This window comes from Tribolium madens, unplaced genomic scaffold, assembly GCF_015345945.1.
Source record: "Tribolium madens isolate multiple individuals breed KSU strain unplaced genomic scaffold, Tmad_KSU_1.1 Scaffold_3;HRSCAF=73;Tcas5.2_LG2, whole genome shotgun sequence".
Classification (NCBI taxonomy): Eukaryota; Metazoa; Arthropoda; class Insecta; order Coleoptera; family Tenebrionidae; genus Tribolium; species Tribolium madens.
Genome location: NW_025401006.1, coordinates 3786812 through 3806699, shown reverse-complemented (window position 1 = coordinate 3806699; position 19888 = coordinate 3786812). Strand labels below are relative to the sequence as shown.

Sequence of the window (19888 nt, the reverse complement as noted above, 5' to 3'; positions counted from 1 at the left end):
AATTAAGAGAAATTAATGTGGGGCGCCCACGGCGATCTTAATTAATTAAAACCGAGATTGATTTATCACTTTTGATATTACTTAATTGAAAACACGATTCTAACTTTATACTTCCAACATATTCACGACTTGGCTTAGAATTATCTCGAAAGTTTCGTATGGTAAATGGTCTTTACGGTTTCCGTGCAGCGGAACTACAAGGAGGACCACGCTGATAAGACTTGAATCACTTCTTTACTCGAATTACAATAATGGAAGTGGCGATGCTATTAAATTTGAAATTTATTAGAGACCGTAATTTGGTAGCTGTTGTAAAGAATTTTGTTTAAGTTGATGACTGTATATGAAAAATGGAATGATTTTTATCTCGTGTTTTAATTTATCAAAAAAGTAGATTAAACAATTTCTCCCCTCGAACTTTAATCGAAACCCATTGATTTAGTTTGAGCGTGTTTATTTTTTCTGTCCTAGTGATCGCAGAGATGCTTTATCTGCAATTTTTATTTATTTATTTTTTAAATATTCTTGCGTTGATAAAGTTTATTTTTTATATCTTGCTTTTAAATAAACTCTATCACTAGCTTGAAACTTAATTAATTTGCAAGGATTTCGTATTGCTTTATTATTGCTGTTGATGGTGATTTTCTAAACTAAATAACCTTTTGCACAGCTTTCAGTCTTGGTATTACTCACACCACTAAGCTGTTATTTGCTATTAGGCTTTCGGATTTGTTAATTAATTAGTTACTGGATGATTAAGTTTTTAGTGTATGTCGTAAATTAATTGTCTTCAATAGTTTCCAATATTTTGTGAAAATTGTTTGGGCAAAGCTTTGCATAATCATAAAATTAAAACTTTGGTGCAAGAACTTTATTTACGTTACAAATAAGTAAATTTAGGAAATCATTAAAAAATCATTGGCCACCTAATAAAAGCTTGTTATTAGAAATTATAAACTTCTAATTAAATTCACTAAAAATGAGATAGTTAAAACTTAAACTGCTTCTCAATATGCATGCAACAAAGATGTTGCCAAGCCGATAATTTTGTACCAGCGAAAAAGAACTGGTTTACAACAAAGTTTTAATGGATTATGAAACGGGTCATAATGTTTTTCAAACTTCGGTTTATGAAGGATTAGTATTTTGTTAATTATAAGCAAATCCTGTGAGAATAAAGGGGAACAAGTAACACTTTTATAAATTTTATTTTTATTATGAACGCTGGGAGGTCTCTGTATATTTGAAGTCGAAAAATAAATAAGGGTGTTATTTTCTATTTAAAGCATTTTTTTAGCAATTTCACTCTGGATAAAGTTTGTCAAATTGCTAATGAGAACTTCTGAAACAAGTTGTATAATAATAATTTTTCATTTTAAAGTATCCAACTACATACTTTCAAAGTTAATGTACTTACCTATTAAAACTCATTAAAATATAAAACGCAGTTTTGTTTTTTGGTTTTAAAAATAAAATATTGTTTAATAATTTATTTTTGTTGTGGAAAGGGTTGTTTCAGCAAATATTATTTCTATTACAGCGTCAGTCACAGGAGAGTTACTTCTGAAATAATTTAGGCAGCAACCCATTATACAATTCACATAGGCGTCTAGCTTCCTCATTTTTAAAAATTATAAAATTGAATCCAAGAATACTTTGCATATCTTTTCATTTTGACATTTAAAAATAACAGTCAATTTTCGTTAATACAATGTATTTTTACACAAATAACGAAAAAGTGGGCATGCACATAATCCAGAAAAATGCTCCTGCGGCAGCAGCTCTGTACTTGGAAAGGTATACAAATCGAATCTGAGACATTTAGAAAACTGGAAGCCAAGTTACGACAAGATTGGTCCTCAATGAAAGACCCCGTCAGAGGACTGCTACTGGCCCAGAAAATGAAATTAGAGTCCTTGAAGCAGTAGACAATTACTTGTCATTTTGACGACTTTACTCATTTTCATCTAGCTCACATTGATTACTGAATTAATTTAAATAAAATATTATATCCAGTTACATACGCTAAAGGTATTTTTGGTTGCAAACTCATTACTTTTCAAAGTAACTCTCCTGTGACTGACCCTGTATTTATTATTTTAAATCTAGTAGTTTGACTCTTATTTAAACACCTTCGAAACTTTGATTAGATTGATTGGAGATTCTCGTTTTTACTGAAAGGGCAAAATAAATTGTTCGGACGTATTTTATTGATCGAAGGATATATAAAATGTTGCTTGATTAATGCTTCTTGTAGACAAAGTAATTGAACCAATTTAACATGAAAAATAACCATCAAACAGTCCGTTCGTTTTCTTAAAATATTATTCTACCCATATTTGGGTTTTATGTTCTCAGTTGACATCTTTTATTGGGGTACGTCTGATTTGTATGTGCTGGAGCACGAAACTCTCGTGAAAATCTTTTTATGCAATTCGCACAGTGGATTGATTGCTCGATCAAGTTCAGAAGTTATTTACTGTTCATGACTCGGTTGGAAACGTCACCGAAACTATACATCTAAGCTAGGTTTGTACACATTATCACACAAGACTTCTCGCCTTTCTTCTAAAAAGAGAACGAGCAAATTTAACTTGAGCTTTTGAAAAGTAATCCAGTAGTATTTTGTTGTCTTGTGACAAGCTCATCTTATTATTGATAAGAAACAATAATCTTCATATTTGTCTGACGATACATTCTTTCTTGGTAATTTTATTTGTATGTTTGAATCGAAAAAAAGCGGCTAAAACAATGTGCTTAATGTTATCATCTTGGTTTAATGAGGAATTAATTGGCGTTTTGGTACCACAATCAATAAAGACAATTTTATTTGTATTAAATCGTTCGAATGATCTTTTTATGCATAAATTTTGCTCTTCGATTGTTTGATTAATCATTATTATCGATTGTACAAAAATTTAATTACTACATATGTCTTGGTATCTGTTTAGTTAACATTTATTTCGTCATCACATAATTATGTGAAACGACGTGCAGGTTCGACTTTCAACTTGAAGCGCCAACTCGAAAAGAGCATCTTGAAAGCTTTGAAGCTTTTTTTGTGAATATACAAGCCACAATACTGATGCGCCTTGTTGATTGTCTAATCTGGACAAATAATTAAAAGAGACGTCTGGAAAATCTCTTAGGGATGTATTCAAAACTGCACTTGAAATGAAATATTTGTGTAACCGGATTATTAAATTCGTTAGTGTAATATTGTTAGGACTCAATCATAAAATTTAGTTTAAGGGGAAAGCAGTACGTGACCTTTTAAAATTAAAAACTAGGATATGTTACTCGGAAAGTTTTGGGAAGAGATAAAAGTTTTAAATTGTTATTACGTTTTTTGCATAATTTTGTTACGTAAAGTAACACAAACTGATGACAATAAATGTAAATCGATTTAAATCGATAGTAAGTTAATTTTAATGTAGTTGTACCTAATAAGAAACTTTCAGGTCAAAATGCAATTTTTGAAAAAAATTATTGGTGTTTTTACAAAACATGAATGAGACAATTTGTGTTCAAACTCCTATTCTACGTCTCGAACGGCTGAATTTTAAGCGTAGCCTGTAGGCAACACCAAACTTCCGAAATTGTGTAGGCCAGTTTCCGTTTTAGCTTTCGTAAACTTGCAAACTCTATAGTAAGTTCATTATGCTTACACCTCGTGTATCTCGGGATATTCGACATTACTCAAAAGATGTAATAAGGAAGGAAAAATAAGACGAAATAATAAAACAAGCAGTATAAGCATTTTTCTTTTTCTTTATTTTTTGTGACGGTTTAGATATTACGAGTCAATGGTCGATTTGCCCTGACGTTTTACTCTCGACTTATTTTTCTGCTTACGCACCATTATTTTAACAACTTAAACATTTGTTAACGATGAGCTTTACGACCTAACAAAAGTGGCAATTACTGTGGTTTTATTTTATTTAAATTCGGTGGGAATCTGTGGTGATATCAACGAAAGTAACGGCAATTTTTGTTTCGTTATTTCTTTGTAATTTGTGAAAGTGCAATTGCATTTTGTAATCCACATTATTTATTGCACTTCTGTCAGTGTTAAAGTATTCTGGATGTTTTGTGCAGTCATGTTCTAAATTACATCTGGCGTTTTCTCCTCCTGTCACGCTGATTTACTGCTTTAGTTTTTTGCAAAATTTTTATTTTTACTTGCATCTTTCATGCAAATAAACTGTAATCAAAATATTTAAACTATTTTTATTATATAAATTTTAAAATTGCCTAATAATAGATATTATACTTCTACATGTTTTAACATAAATTTGCAAATTTTAGTACTTTCTCTCTATTCATAACGACTTTCTTTTACAAATCGCTTTATGTCTTTTGCAACAACCATTTAAGGTATAATTTTTACATTTTAAGAATGTATTCATTTCAGAAAATGTTCTACCTAAACTACAATAAAAATTTATGTTGTATTTTAAGAATAGTTCTATTTAGCTACTACATACATACATGGCGTGAACTACACGATTGTGCTTTCATATTAGAGGAGTATTAAATGCATTCGTATCTACTTTCTACTATTTTATAAACCAGAATCTGAAGCTTAAACAATTTACTTAAGAGATTTTCCAACTACAACATTTAGGTTACATTAAAAATTTTATAGGATTTTTTTTTGTAATGCTAAAATTGTATGACCAAATAAATAAAATACAGGTGCGCCAGAACTAGCGCCCCAGAGAAAAATGCCATATAAGATAAGATACTAGGAATATGGAAAAAATATTTAAAAAAATTTATCTATAAAAATTTTGAAGTTATGTGGGTTCACATTTTGCATTTTGACTGTTTTTATTTCTGTTGGAAAAATAATTTTCCAAGTTTTTTTGTTATAGGCTAAGAGGAAACAGGGAAGCTGTATCTCCTAAATTGTAACTCCGTTCAATGTTATTTGTGGCTTTTATTGGCAAAATTTTTGTACCTTTACTAAATAATTGTAAAAAAACATATACATGATCATCAGTATCATTAAATAGACATAAATGTCAAATAATAAATGTCAAATTTTTTTGACAGATAGAATTTTTTAAACATTTTTTTTATGTGCCTGGTATCTTACCTTACTTGAAATTTTTCTCTGGGGCGCGAGTTCTGGCGCAGCCTGTATAAATATATACACTTAATAATAATCAATTTCTCTTTCGGCTTCCTGTTACCTACCTACTATACTATTTTAAGTTAGTTGTTCAATTTCTAAGCATAGTTACAGAAACATAACATGTAAATAAATGAAATTCATAGAGTGAAACTGTGGTCAGTTTTTAGCAGTCAAGCTTTTAGATGCCTAAAAATGTCTTCAACCCATCCGATTTCTTGCAGATAAACCATCACAATATGAATTTCTTCCGTGAAATTTGATTGGAATATGTACACAGGTGTGGTCTTTCGTGTAATATGTAAATTGAATAATATAAGATCGTCGATCTGGTTCATGTTTCGGCACGTTGCCGCACGAGATGAGAAAGTTTTATCTTAATTTGATTCATAAATAAGGCCGAGAAAATACGCCTGATTTCTTTCACTTTTTATGAGTTATAAAAGAATGACGAAATATTATGAAAATAAACTTTATTGAACACTTTACAAACTGAACAAAACGCAATAATGATAACGACTAGATTATAAGGTAAAATTACAAGCTTCTATTAATATTTGTAGCCACCGTTACTATCATACAGTTGTCCTGACCCATGAAAATGATGATCGTGGTGATTGTGAAAATCGTGATGATCATGAAAATCGTGATGATCATACAAATTGTGATGATGGTGATGATGGTTGGAAAAACTGCCACTACCACTGAAATTGGGGCCACTTATGTAATTACCATGGCTGCCAGCATATGATGAATAACCACTGGATAAACCACCAATTAATTTACTGCTTAAACCACCTTTTAATCCTCCGGGAATGACAAGATGGCCGTGGTGGTGATAATGATGGTCGTGGTCATAATGGTAATCATGATGATCGTGATGGTCATGATGATGATGATGAACCGGGATCGGTACAGGAACCTCAACTTTTGTATGTACTTTAACGGGGACTGGTTTCGGGATAATAACAGGATAGGGTTGTGGAACACTAACCGGGACTGGTTTTGGCACTTTTACATAAACAGGATGGTGCACTGGGACAGGAACGGGACGTGGGACGGCCACAGGAACTGGTTTTTTAATAACGACAGGAACTGGTTGTGGAACTTCAACGCGGACTGGTCGTGGGACGTCGACAGGTTGTGGGACAGCAACTGGGACGGGAACGGGACGATTGACAACAACTGGGACGGGATGTGGGACTGGAATTGCCACTTGTTGGGTGTTTCGGCTGTAGGTGGTTCCAGCATCGACGATATTGGCTGTACCTAAAGCCAGACCTGAACCTAGGACTCCTCCGCCGATAATTCCTGCGATTCCTGCGGGGACTGCGGCCACACCTGCTGCTGTTCCTACTGCGAGGCCGTGAATTCCTGCAACAGCTGGGAGAGCAGCGACTCCTACTGCAGGGGCAACAGCCGCTTCAGCTCCTGTCGCGACAGATACTCCGTGCACTCCAGTAGCAACAGCTCCTTGAGCAAGGGCAAAGTGACCTCCGTGAGCTAGATGTACTTGATCTACAACCGCACTTCCGTATCCGGTTGCGTAGTCTGTGCTAACTGGCGGCGTTAAATCGGTGCTAATTCCACCACTCAATACTCCACAATTTGCTAAGTTAGCAAAGGCTAGTATGATCGGTAGAACCTGAAATAAAATAAAAATATTTTCGAATTTTAAGCTACACTAAAACGTACCGCGATTTTACGCATTTTGTGCGTGTGTGTTAAAAGAAAAGTGAAGATGAAATGATACAATAAGGTAGACGAGTGACTTTCTTATATATTGACCACACCTTGGATGGACGACAAATTTTACTTTCACGACTGTGGCGAGACGTAGGCCAACACATTATGAATTATGGGGATTTTTTTCACAAGAGTCGAATTAGAATAATGTCAATATAGGTCATCGGTATGCATTTACATACATTTTTAAAGAATAAAAACATATTATAGAGTCGAAAGTAAAAATATGTAAGTACCCAAATTATAATTGCCATTTAAATGTTACTAAATTTTTAATATTAATAACAAAATTATATAATTCAAGAGTGATATATTAAAAATTGAATTATAATTTGTCTATTTTAGTATCACTTTAGGTGACTTTTACTTTGATGTTTATTTTATACGTATAAATTAGCATAAACTTGAAATACCAGCTATTAGAATATGAATTCGATGTTACCGGAACAGACTATACATGTGTTTATCTTTTTTATAACATAACTTGTGAAGAAATGTTAGTTATGTAATATTGGAATGAATTAATGAAACATTTAGTTATATTATAGCATCACTTTATGGCTACGCAGACAGTTTACATATTTTTTACATTGCATTAAGACTAGTTACAGATCACAAATGTTTCCACTGGGTGTTATGAACGGTGTGACCTGAAATTCCTCCGTAGACACTTGGTACGTAAGATCCAACAAGTCCATGGTTGCTTCCGGCAACAAAATGAGCGGATTTTCCGGCAACAATTTCAGCACCAGAAGTGAGTCCTGAGCTGATGGCTGATCCGTATTCGGCTCCAGTGGCCAATCCGGATGTTTCATATCCTGAGCCGGTGCTTAATACTGCGCCGCTTCCAAATCCTGATCCGCTGATAATTTCAGCACCAGTTCCATATCCTGATCCATACCCAGATCCATATCCAGATACATATCCAGATCCATATCCAGATCCATATCCAGATCCATATCCAGATCCATATCCAGATCCAAATCCATAGCCTGATCCGTGGACAACTTCCTGAACTCCAGATCCAAAGTCGCTTCCGATAATTTGACCAGCGCCGGAATCGACATGAGTTACAGTATTAATTCCAACGACTTCTGGTACTTTAACAACAACGGGGGTGGGTACTTTGACGGCAACGGGGTGTGGTACTGCAACTGGTACTGGTTCCCTGACTTTAACAGGAACAGGGTGGGCTACTTTAACGTAGACGGGTTTTTCTACGGGAATCTTGACGGTTTTGGTAATGTGAACTGGGTAGGGTTTGGGTACTTCGACTGGTACTTTGACTTCGACGGGCACAGCCACGGGTTGTGGTACTTTAACGGCATAGGGTTTGGGTACTTCAACAGGAACGTTGACTTTGTATGGAACTGGTACTGGTTTTTCAACTTCAACGGGGTAAGGTTTGGGTACTGATACTGTCTTAGTGATATGGACGGGATAAGGTTGAGGTACTGCTACTGGCACGTGTTGGGTAACAGTGTGGATTTCGTGGGATCTTACGTTGGACACTTTGGCCAAACCTTCAATGGCTCCGTAGCCACTGCCAGCACGGACGCCGGTAGATTGGCGGCTGGTAACAACGCCGGCTCCCAATCCTGATCCGTATCCAGCACTGTATCCGTAACCAGATCCATAACCAGATCCATAACCGGATCCATAACCAGATCCATAACTATAGGTAGACCCAAGACCTGATCCATGACTATAGACAGATCCAAGACCGGATCCATGACTATAGACAGATCCAAGACCGGATCCTTGACTGTAGACAGATCCAAGGCCGGATCCATAACTATAGCCAGATCCGAGACCGGATCCATAAGTTTTGTATCCCAAATTTCCGTAAGTGGTGTCTACGGTGACGCCACCCAAAGATCCAACGGTGTCAAATCCAGAAAAATCGTAATTGTTGTATCCATTACCAAAAATGTGCCTTTTGGGTTTGTCTTCTTTTTTGGCTGATTTTTCAGTTTTGTCTTTATTTTCTGCTGCACATAGTGCGACTATAGCGAGGAAGACAAAGCACTGAAACAAAAAATTGAATTATCTTTAAAAAAATTTAATTGTTGACGTACCACAAAGATTTTCATTTTGATGTGCTTGAAGCAGCAACAAAACCGAAATGATGAAGAAAATTTTAATTTTCGGTCTTTATAAAGGGAAATATTCTGATTTGAAGGACGAAGATGTCATCATTCCAGTTTTTTAATAGTCTTTAGATGTCACAAACATGTTGAATAAAAAATATTTTATCATAGACAGATGTGATGCTACAATATAGATGGTGATCTTTAAAATCATTTACATCTCAATTTTTTTAATAGTCAATGTATTTTGCATTCTTAGTAAGAGAAAAATCAATATTTTTAATAAAATTATTCAGGACGAGTGCATTAATTTTATTCTTGGACAAAAAATTTATACAAAACCGTTTTTAAATAATAGCAAACAATTTGACATTTAAAGAAATGTGAATATCTTGTAATAATTTGTCATCAGGTAGGTTGAAGAATTAATTTGCTCTTTTTGATTCAAAATTAATTATTTATTAATGACCATTATAATATTTTTTGGGCAGTCTAGTTTATTTATTAAAAACTTTAGTAAAAAATATATGGAGTGTAATAATGGAAAGAGCATCACAGACAACGTCTCATTATTTCAATCTATCGACGTACACAGAAAATCAGCCAATACAGCTGAAACGGATTGAACAAAATACATGAGAAGCTGCAACAATTGAAGCAAACAATTTATTTGTGTTATATGTTAGTGTATTTACTGCACTCTGTAGTCTAGTGAGATCGTAAAACGTAGAACTTTTTTTATTTATTTACGAGCAACATTCAAACCACGTACTTACACACTAGTTCATGCAAATCTCATGTCTTCACATTATTAACAGCTTCACATTAATTAGATTGTTTTAATAAGTAAATATGAAAGCCAACTGGTTCAAAGGTTGAATAAACATGATCCGATCACATATCGTTGGAAAATAAATTAGTAGTGTTGGAACCAAGGAATATTCTCTTATTGTTTACCAAAACATAATTCAACGATTTGTTGAAAGTTAAAGGAAAACTAGTTTCTTCAGTTTAAAAAATTGCACTTGGGGTAGGATTTACCAACACGTAGCTAGGTCCTTATTAAAGAGGTCGTTTCTATTGCAGGTAGGCTCTAATAAATCAAACTAGCTTTGGAGCAAAAGCTTCCTAAATGACGAAATATTATTGCCGGTCTTTATATATTAAAAAAGTGATATAGGTGTTGTGTATCTATTGAATTATGAAATATTTAAATCTAGAAACGGTACATTACTTTTAATGTATTTGATATTTTGATAATTGTTACGGTGGCCATTAAATCGATGTGTAAAATAAACCAGCAAATGCATTCAAGCAAAATTATCATATTTTGTTTATACAAAATTATGTTAATTAAGGTGATGTTTTTGCTAAGTTATAAATATTAATAGAGGAATTTTGTAGCAAGGGTAAAGGTTACAAGAAAAAATGCTAAATTTTGGATTATAGTTTATTTTATGAAAAATTAATTGATTTTAACTAAAAATAAAAATTTGTGTCTATTCGAGGTCCGGTTGGAAACTAAAACAGGTGGACTGTATGGTGATATTAATTTATATTTTAAATGGTGTCGGTATTTTTAAAAGTTCTATAACTCTCGAAATTATCTTAGATTTGGGAAGAAGATTTAAACTATGTGGTAACGTCTTTTTACAAGTAATGAAATCATGAACACTCAGATTTCTTCCAAATGCACCGAAACATTTATCTTATATAAATTATACGGAAGCTTATTACAACTTTGGCCATCAATTATAACTTTCATTATTATTACCAAGCTTTTATAATTTCATTGACGCTAAAACAAAAGCTATTCACTGTTCATTTTAAAATTTTATGCTCAACCTACAGTCTTTTATTATTTTTTGCAAAAGTTCATTGTTTTTATCGATCACCAAATGAAGTATCTTTTGCTCTCATCTTCCCACACAAGCTACTATGCGACTAATAAAAATAATAAAGTCGCACAAAATTGTCTAGACTGTGGTTTTTGTATTTTTTAGATGGTCGAATTAGGTACTTTAAAAAATACTAATGTTACTTTAGGGATCTGCAATAAATCAAAGATTTTCAGAGTTCCAATATTAGTGTTTTTTATCTCCAAAGCCAATAAATCACAAATTACAACCCAAAAAATATTTTTCGTGCTCTCTGACCCACCACACACTTTCAGAGGCATTTGTTTTGTTTTTTTCTCTAAATATTAGTAACTTTCATTTTATAAAAGCTTAATTAAAAATAGAAATTGATTCAACTACACAATTGTATTGTTTTCGAAGTAATTACAGTTTTTTGCAATTAAATAGCAGATTTTGCGGGTTTAGTGGATTTACATGGTTCGTCGCACTTGACCTAAATTTACATATTTGTTATGTGGAATAGAAAATAAAACGAAAAGCGAGCATCAAATGATAATCAAGTCTTGTCGTTATCAACAATTTTATGAAAAGAAGTACTTAAAAATTTAATAAAAGGTAGCTAATCTGAGATATGTTTTCTAACATTTCTCAAATAAGAAGTTGGGAAGTATTTTTGCAAAGACACTTTTTTTAATTTAACTTGTGAGTAGAAATAAATTTGTTTTAAATTTTAAAATTCTTAAAAACAGCTAACACACTGAGGTAAAAATCTGTGTTTTACATTTCTTGTCCTGAATAGATAAATTCTTTGAGATAACGAAGCTACACTTTGTCTTACGGAAATGGTATCAACTTTTTTATCTCAAGTCCTTAGTTCATATCAAACGATATGCCCACGGCTCAAATATAATATTGTCACCGCTTTTGTTCGCCGAATTCAACACAGTTGAGCTTTCACATTTCTTCTAGCTTCGCCGCTTGTGGTATTTTCCCGTCATTATAAAAGAAAAGATTAGATTAGTGTTTCTCGTTCGCGGAGTTCTCTTATTGTCCGATCCGACTAAGTGAATTCAGTTTCATCACTTTTGCCTCAAAAAATTGCTCTTTATCCACTACTTTTCCATCGACATCACAATACTTCGTTATGTGCACAAAAAGTTATGTAATTGTCCGTCCCTTTGTCTGGGTTTAGCATACGCGTTGGGTTTTTTGGCGAGTTTCTTTCTCCAAGTGATTCATGTCACTTTCATCGGAAACTTGTTCTTGGGCAAACTCGCTGTGATTATAACAGGAAGTAAGTTTGTTTGGTCTGTCGTGTAACTACACGTATCTATAACATCAATGGATATATTCGATAACGCACCCTCTTTGAAATCACTTGAGCTACCGAGGCGAAAATCTCAAGATGGGATCAACCCTTAGCTTTTTCGCCTAATATACGATATTCGCAGCCTATGTTTTAGAGGGTTTCTTCAGTATGATGTCTTTTTAAATAATTTGCAATCGACTGGGCTCAAATCCATCCACATTTAACTATTGAAATAAAATAGTATGTTGCCATTAAATGGACTGGCAATGCGCAATTGTTGTAAATATTCCTAAATAACAACAAAGGAGTATATTGTATATTATTTTAAATTATCTGGCGATATGCATGTGTCAATGAGTTTGAACGATGAATAGAATTTATCAACAATCAGTGACATTGTGTCTGTTGCAGTGCAAACTCATTTTTCTTTCATTTAAACTGAAAAAAAAAATACAAATAATTTTGAAATGAACATTTATAGAGATTTATAGAGGTTTTTTTATGACAGATTTTCATAATATACGATTCACTACTAATTTAAACATTTTCCGTAAGTCCACTTTCTGTGATTTCTTAAAACATGTCCTTTCACTTAATTTTCTTTGCAATAGTGCAACTGTTTAGGCCATTACTCTAATGTGAGAGTGACCATTGCCTTATCACCTATAACCTTCAATTTTTTTCTTTCTGCGAACTAGTAGGTATTTATTTATTATGTAACTTTACTGGTCGTAAATTTTATTTTATGTTAATATCCTGTTGGTAGGTTTACGATTAGGCCAGGTCGTAAGATGTGAAATTTATAGTTTGATGGGTTTCTGATCACAGGAAGAACTAATCATATCAAATACTAATTATTGTTTTTGTTCCAGGTGAGTAACTAATGTAATATAATCCTTTCTGGACATGTCTTCGTCATGCAAAGGTAAAGTTTCTTTCTAATTATTTTTTCTCTCTGATCTTTAAAGCAGATGAAACTTTTCAGCTTTTTGTTCTTGACATTTTATCGTGAAATCTCATTAGAGGAATTCGGCGAAAAATCGATCCGATTGGCAATTTACATACTAAAATATACCGTGGGTTTGTCATCGTAAATCCGGGACTACGAAAAATTTTCTAGGGCGAATTACGTGATCGGTCCTAAGCTTTCACCGCTTATTATCAATTAGTTTGGTCAACATGTAGTAAACATTACCTAAACAGCATGCTAGCGAATTAATCAATTGATCACAAATTAAACCGAAGCTCAATCTGCGGTCTGTAGGTTTTTATCAATGGTGACGCGTCCGAAAACGGCAAAACGTGTAATAAGCATTAAGCAGTGTTATATAATGAATTTGCATGTGAAATTTAGTGTTAATTGACTGAAACATGATCTTGGATTTTTGCAGCCTTGGCAGTGAATTTCATGTGTTCTAACAAAGTAAATTTTAATTCATCCGTTTTATAAAGGAATTTTATTTACTTGTAGTAGAATAAAATAAAGTTACGAGCTACAAGGATGCGAACTGATTGACCCAGTTTCTGTTTGTTTAAATTTCTATCATGTTGTACTGCTCCAGACTGCATGTCTAGTGCAAATTCTTATCAGACTTCAACAAATTGATTTTTATTGTGCTCTAAATTATTTCAAGAAGGCCCCATTCTTCGTGTATTAAAAAAAAATGAAATCAATCATTAAAAATAAACCTATTAACTCAAACACGAAAGCCTTTTTTTAATACTCTTAATTATTATAAGGGCTTTGTATGAAACTTTGTTAGCGGTCATCATTTGAAACATAAATCGCTGCTAATTTCAAACCAACTCTTGCATTCTCTCTTAGATGTCTGGGGTTTGTGGTACTAACTTTTCTAGGGAACTTTTTTTCTAATTAAAAAATTTAAATTTAATTTATTAAATGATAAAATCTACTTATTCATGAGATTTTATATTAAATAAAGTTTTGAAAAAAAAAATTTTTTCAAATAGGTAGTATCAAACAAATAAATGGATTTTTTTTTCATTTTCTTCTTAGGCATAAATAATGAAGCTTGTAATTTTTAATAAACACTTGGCAGTAACTTGATTTTTATGGTTAATAAGGAGTTAAAAGTGATCTAAAACCAACGTTAAAATTGTATAGTGTACTGATTTATGAGTCTGGCACGTGTACCATGATTAAAGTTTAAAATAGAAGAGAATACGTATTTTTTTTATAAATTGCATTAATAGGTTCTCTCACCGGCAAAATTATCACATCACGAGAAAAGTGTTTTTTTATTGATATTGAAATAATGCTTAAAAAATTAATTGAATCAAAAATTAATTTATTAATTAATTAACGTTAAGTTAAACTAAAATTACGACTTCAACAATTAAACTACAATTTATAATGAAAAGCGAATTTTGTGCGGATCAGTTCTATAGCTTAGATAAGCTTTTCTTACATTCAGAGGCAATCATTAATACTTAGTATTGCCTCCTCGAGCCTGGAAAGAAGTTCAGTTTTTTATTGTTGTCTTTCGAAAATTAGCGGTGATTTTGATAATTTGACATTTAATCAGTAAACAGTGAATCTACACCAATTGTTTTTGAAAAATCCATAGTCGACTGAGTTACTTGATAATGCTACTATCCTATATCATCAATTTTAGTACTATTTTCAGAACCCTTGAACCATTAAATCTTAAAAATTTAAGTGATGCGATAATTATGCCGGTCACTGTAGGTTCTTTAAATTAAAATTATTGTTTTTTTATTTTATGTATTTTTATTATAACTTATGTTAGATAAGTAAGATACTACAATAAACTTTTTTTACTTATTTTTTTTTACAAAATTAATAATTCAAAGAAAATTCCTAATCAATTTGTTTCTCTGCAGCGCCATCTGTGATAGAGAAGACAAAAGTTGTTTTCAGACATAGACTCTGAACAGTTTTCTTTTCTCTAGTATTTAACTACACTGATTTGTAATTAAATTAAGCTTATTATTACTGTTGTAAAACTTCATAGATGCATGTAGATGTAGATTCTGAACATCTTATACTGTGTTAGGTCACAGAAACCATTATTGATCAAACATCTACCTATTTCAGCGCCCCATGTCGGCCATTGTGTGAATCATTTTTTGTTATTTTGTTACGAAGGTTCTGTGAGGCATTTTTTCATCATTAGAATTTTTATACATAAAATATAGTGGTTTTTGTGTATCGGAAGTAATATAAAGCCACAATTGTATCTAAAACACGTGAGTAACAACTCAGTTTTCTTAAAATGATTCATTTTTGGATATATAACTGTTTTAACCTCACTTTTGTAGCAACATGACTTTTATGTCCGTGGCTCATTATCTACAACTTGTGGAAAGGTATTGGCGGTCTCAGGATGGTGCTAAAGTAGCTAACTTCTTATCACTTCGACACGAACATGCAGGTTACGCCAATTATCACGTTGAAAGTCCTGAAGGGATAGTGGAACGTTTTTTAACCGCCCCCATCGACGAGTTGGTGATTTTACATTTAAAATGTTTGTTTGCGATCAGCCAGAATAATTACTTAATGGCTTATAATATCCAGAGTAATCTTACGCAAAATTTCACTAAAATCCTGCAATCGCAAAAAGAGGAGAATTGGTCATTGCCTATTATGTATGTCTTGTGCTTAGATTTGCGTCTTCTGGCACAATTAGCTGAGAATCAGAGAAGTGGAATTAACGAAAAACCGGGTGAAATTCTGGAGAAGGCTGCAGAATGTTTGATGGGTTGTTTCAGGGTGTGTGCTGCTGATAATAGGTCAGCAGAAGAAGATACTAAAAGGATAGGGATGTTGGCTTTAGTAAATCAATTGTTTAAGGTTTATTTTCGGATAAATAAGTTACATTTGTGCAAACCTTTAATCAGGGCAATTGAATCATCACCTTTTAAAGAAAGTTTCTCACTGGGCCAACAGATTACATACCGGTATTTTGTAGGACGAAAAGCTATGTTTGACAGCGACTACAAAGTCGCAGATGAGTATTTAACATATGCTTTTGAAAATTGTCATAAACTGAGCAAGAAGAACAAAACGCTCATATTGATATACTTAGTTCCTGTGAAAATGTTATTGGGGTATATCCCAAGTAAGGAGGTTTTAGAAAAGTATGACGTTATCCAGTTATGGGATTTAGTACAAGCTGTATGTCAGGGTAATCTTAAAGTTTTTGATGAGATTATGGAAAAACACGAAACTTTCTTTATAAAGTGTGGGATTTACTTAATTGTTGATAAATTAAAAATCATAGCTTATAGAAACTTATTTAAAAAAGTCTATTTGATTTTAAATACGCATCAAATACCAATTGAAGCATTACAGACTGCTTTAATTTATTTAGGACAGACTGATGTTGATTTAGATGAAACAGAATGTATTGTTGCTAATCTAATTTATGAAGGAAAAATTAAAGGGTACATTTCGCACCAGCATAGGAAGGTTGTTGTTAGTAAACAAAACCCATTTCCAGCACTTACAAGTCTATCATAACTATTTTTTTAACACTTTTATAAAGTGAAAAAGGATATATTTGTATAATTTATTGTTCAATTCAACACCTGGATTGCTCATTGCAAGTTTTAATCTTAAAATAAAAAAATTACATGCAACTATTTTGTACTTGGATATTAAATAAATTATTTAAAAACATTTCGTTTTTTTTTATGTGTTTCACTGGAACATATTAAAAGTAATGTCTATAAATCCTTTTACTGCAAAGTGACTAAACGACCATACTGTCATAAAGAAAAAGCTAAATATTGTATGCATAATATAAACCACATTAAAAAGAACACTTTAGTAGATATGTTTGTTTACGGAAGTAGACAATAACTTGTTTTATTTGAAGCGTTCACAACTGCAAAATTTTTAAAAACTTGGCTTGAGTGGTAATACTATAACTGATTTAATGCAGATTTAAACCTATTTTGAATATCAAAAGTAATAAATAATGTACATTCGTTATCAAATCGGCTTATTTATTATGCGATGCTTTTAGCTACAAATATTTGTTTAAGCTTAATATGCTTAATAAACACGTAACTACTAAATTCTCCTTGCTGAATTATGAAAATACAATTGAGATTAACACTTTTTTATAACAACGGGATTTAATTTCGATAAGTAACACTAATTGTTTCTCACATAACTTTGTTACACAAAAATTAAAACTAAACGTTCATTTGGAAATAGAGGGTGTTTGCACCCTCTAAAATCACCCATTTAGTCTAAGATTGGAAAAATGCCCAAAGAGGTCAACTGTTAAAGGGGGAACAAATTTGATCTTTGTTTCAAAGTTATTTCTGCATCCTTTTGAGACCCAGAGCTTACCCCTTCAAAAAATTAAGTAGCAAGAGGGGTCGAGTAACATCATTTTGAAGCTGCTTTCGTTGTCTATGCAACTATGTTTTTTTTTTCAATTTTAAATAATTTGTTTTCGAAAATCACGAAATTGTTTTAGGCTCATTATTGTAATTTTCAAAATTGTCAATCCGGTATACTCGTTCAAATTATGGATGTCTTATCTTATTTGCACTATTGTTTTTATTTTTTTGTTGGACATTTTGAGCATTTTTGTTTCCTCTCAAAGTAAGTAATCTAGTGTTCTTAAAAAGGATTGTTCAAAATTGAAAAAAAATTGGTTGCATAGATAACGAAAGCAGCTTCAAAATGATGTCTTTTTAGAGGGAAGTATCTTTGAAATTAAGATAAGATGTGGTCTCCCTTTAAGTTAAAATTGACCTGTCTTTTTCAAATTTGGACGAAATATGAGATTTTAGGGGGTGCAAATTTTAGTTGGGAGTTTATTTAATAATATTAGTATATTTTAAGTATGAATGATGATAATCATCATCGGCTTGATAAATGGATAAAAATATTAATTTTTGCAATAATGTTATTTCTAATTATCTTTAGTTTATTTTGGGTGCGCATTGGCGAAAGAATGTAGGAAATTATTTTTGGAAAAATAAGATAATCTCAGTTTTTGTGACGGCAAATACTGTATTCGAAGGATTTAAAACACGAAAGACAAAGAAAAATGAACTGTCCAATTAGAATTGCAAATTAAAGAAGATTGAAAGCAAATTTATTCAAAGACTTTCAGTTAGTCTTATCAAATCAGCGCCTGAATGACCCTATACACAGAACACTGTTGTGAAGTAGGCATTTAGATCTGAAACATGTCCACAGCACAAGATATAAAATTTGGGTTAGGTAGATAATGTCTGAACCAAGCAAAGGAGGGCTGAATTCATGCCTTATCGTTGTATCTCTTATGATCCATATTGTTTATAAAATAGGCACTCCATGTGTTTCCAGGACGAAGTATATTGATTAAATTTCACTCCACGTAATCTTGAGCAAACCCCAGAACATAGGGATAAATGTAATATGCATGTACCTATTGTAGCATGCTTCCAGTAACAAAATACGGTCTTTGTCAGATAAATCACCTGTACGAAGTTAAAGATTACGCGGACTGCTAAGCCGGGCTTTAATTAAAATTTGCACCTAACCCACATGAACATCATACAAGCTTTTACAGTTAATGTACACATAACAACATCTCCAAGAAATGAGAGTCAACCTAGTTTTTCCCACCACATCGGCGGTTTTTTGTGTTACATTTAATTTTTGATTTACTTTTATTACTCGGGGATTCAAATGCACGTTTGTGGAAAATTGTAAGGTACAGTGATTTAGAGACAGCTGTACAAACAGCCTAAACAGGACGGACACATTCAAATTAACAAAGGAATGCACTCGCCAAAACCTTGTAATGAACACAGTCATCCCTTATAAAATATTTATTTTGCAAGAGCGTAATCTAGAATTTAATTAGGATATAGAAACAGGAGGTACCTCTCCAGAGAAAGTTAGACCACAGGATTTCATTCTGCATGTATGTAACTGTAATGTTGTCACTTATCAGCACAATTTTAAGGATTTTCACTGAATAAATTTAATGAAAGAAGTTTCACTGCGTTCTTAACAAAATGACTAAGATGTTAATCAGACCGAGTCATTTTTATTTTATTCAGATCGGAGCGTATTAATATTCAAAAACTGGGATTTGTGTGGAATGGAGCTTGCATTAATTCAAGGGATTTTTTGTTTGTTTGAATTCTACGTTGCGTGTCCCGGAAAAGCGTAAATTAACGATTGGGCAATACATTTTTGCTCATTTCTAGCATAAGTTATTCAAAGACACCTTCTGGTTGTTTATGAAGCAAGAAGACGTCAGATGCGTTGTGACATGCTTTACTGCAATTCCCTTATTAGTTTCATAGTTCTCTGGATTAATAAACCAGCAGACGGTTGCAGCCACGGTTGGGATGCAATTTAGTGCATCTAATCTTGACAGTTTGAGTTTGGAGGCACAGCTTCTGTTTCAATTAGTTAACTAATATATTTGGAGAGATACTTGATTTGAAGAGTTTTTTTCAATCGAAAATTGTAAAACTTGATTCTCGGATGTAAGATTTTAATGAACGGGTCTTTTAATTTAGCTTTTCTTTATCTCGTTTGACGGATTCACTTAATTAACTAGATGAAAGGGTGCTGCAAGCTTATGACACCACATTTTGGTACCCGGAAAAAATCCCTTCCTCAAGGTTTTCACCTACTTAAAACTTTGCAAAATTAAGTCGTGATGAATGCGACTATCAGTAGGTATATACAAAAAGCGCTCTACTTTGATGAACTTTATTAATTAGTTATTTTTCTTTGAAG

At 32.6% G+C, this 19888-nt stretch overlaps 4 protein-coding genes across 6 annotated transcripts in view; 2 read left to right on the top strand and 2 right to left on the bottom strand.

Moving 5' to 3' along the window:
• Window positions 1–19888, top strand: part of LOC123007161 (disks large 1 tumor suppressor protein) — a 189827-nt gene that overhangs the window by 24899 nt on the left and 145040 nt on the right. The window lies entirely within an intron of this gene.
• LOC123007166 (tetra-peptide repeat homeobox protein 1-like) lies at window positions 5594–6951 on the bottom strand. Its single transcript, XM_044402284.1, has 2 exons — window positions 6833–6951; window positions 5594–6782 (listed from the first exon to the last, which is right to left on the bottom strand). The coding sequence occupies exons 1-2, from the start codon at window positions 6845–6847 to the stop codon at window positions 5688–5690; spliced, it is 1110 nt and encodes a 369-aa protein (XP_044258219.1). The 5' UTR covers window positions 6848–6951; the 3' UTR covers window positions 5594–5687.
• LOC123007164 (fibroin heavy chain-like) lies at window positions 7421–9116 on the bottom strand. The gene is made up of 2 exons (XM_044402281.1): window positions 8962–9116; window positions 7421–8911 (listed from the first exon to the last, which is right to left on the bottom strand). The coding sequence occupies exons 1-2, from the start codon at window positions 8974–8976 to the stop codon at window positions 7496–7498; spliced, it is 1431 nt and encodes a 476-aa protein (XP_044258216.1). The 5' UTR covers window positions 8977–9116; the 3' UTR covers window positions 7421–7495.
• On the top strand, window positions 15011–16804 carry LOC123007165 (PCI domain-containing protein 2). The gene is made up of 2 exons (XM_044402282.1): window positions 15011–15372; window positions 15445–16804. The coding sequence occupies exon 2, from the start codon at window positions 15449–15451 to the stop codon at window positions 16643–16645; it is 1197 nt and encodes a 398-aa protein (XP_044258217.1). The 5' UTR covers window positions 15011–15372; window positions 15445–15448; the 3' UTR covers window positions 16646–16804.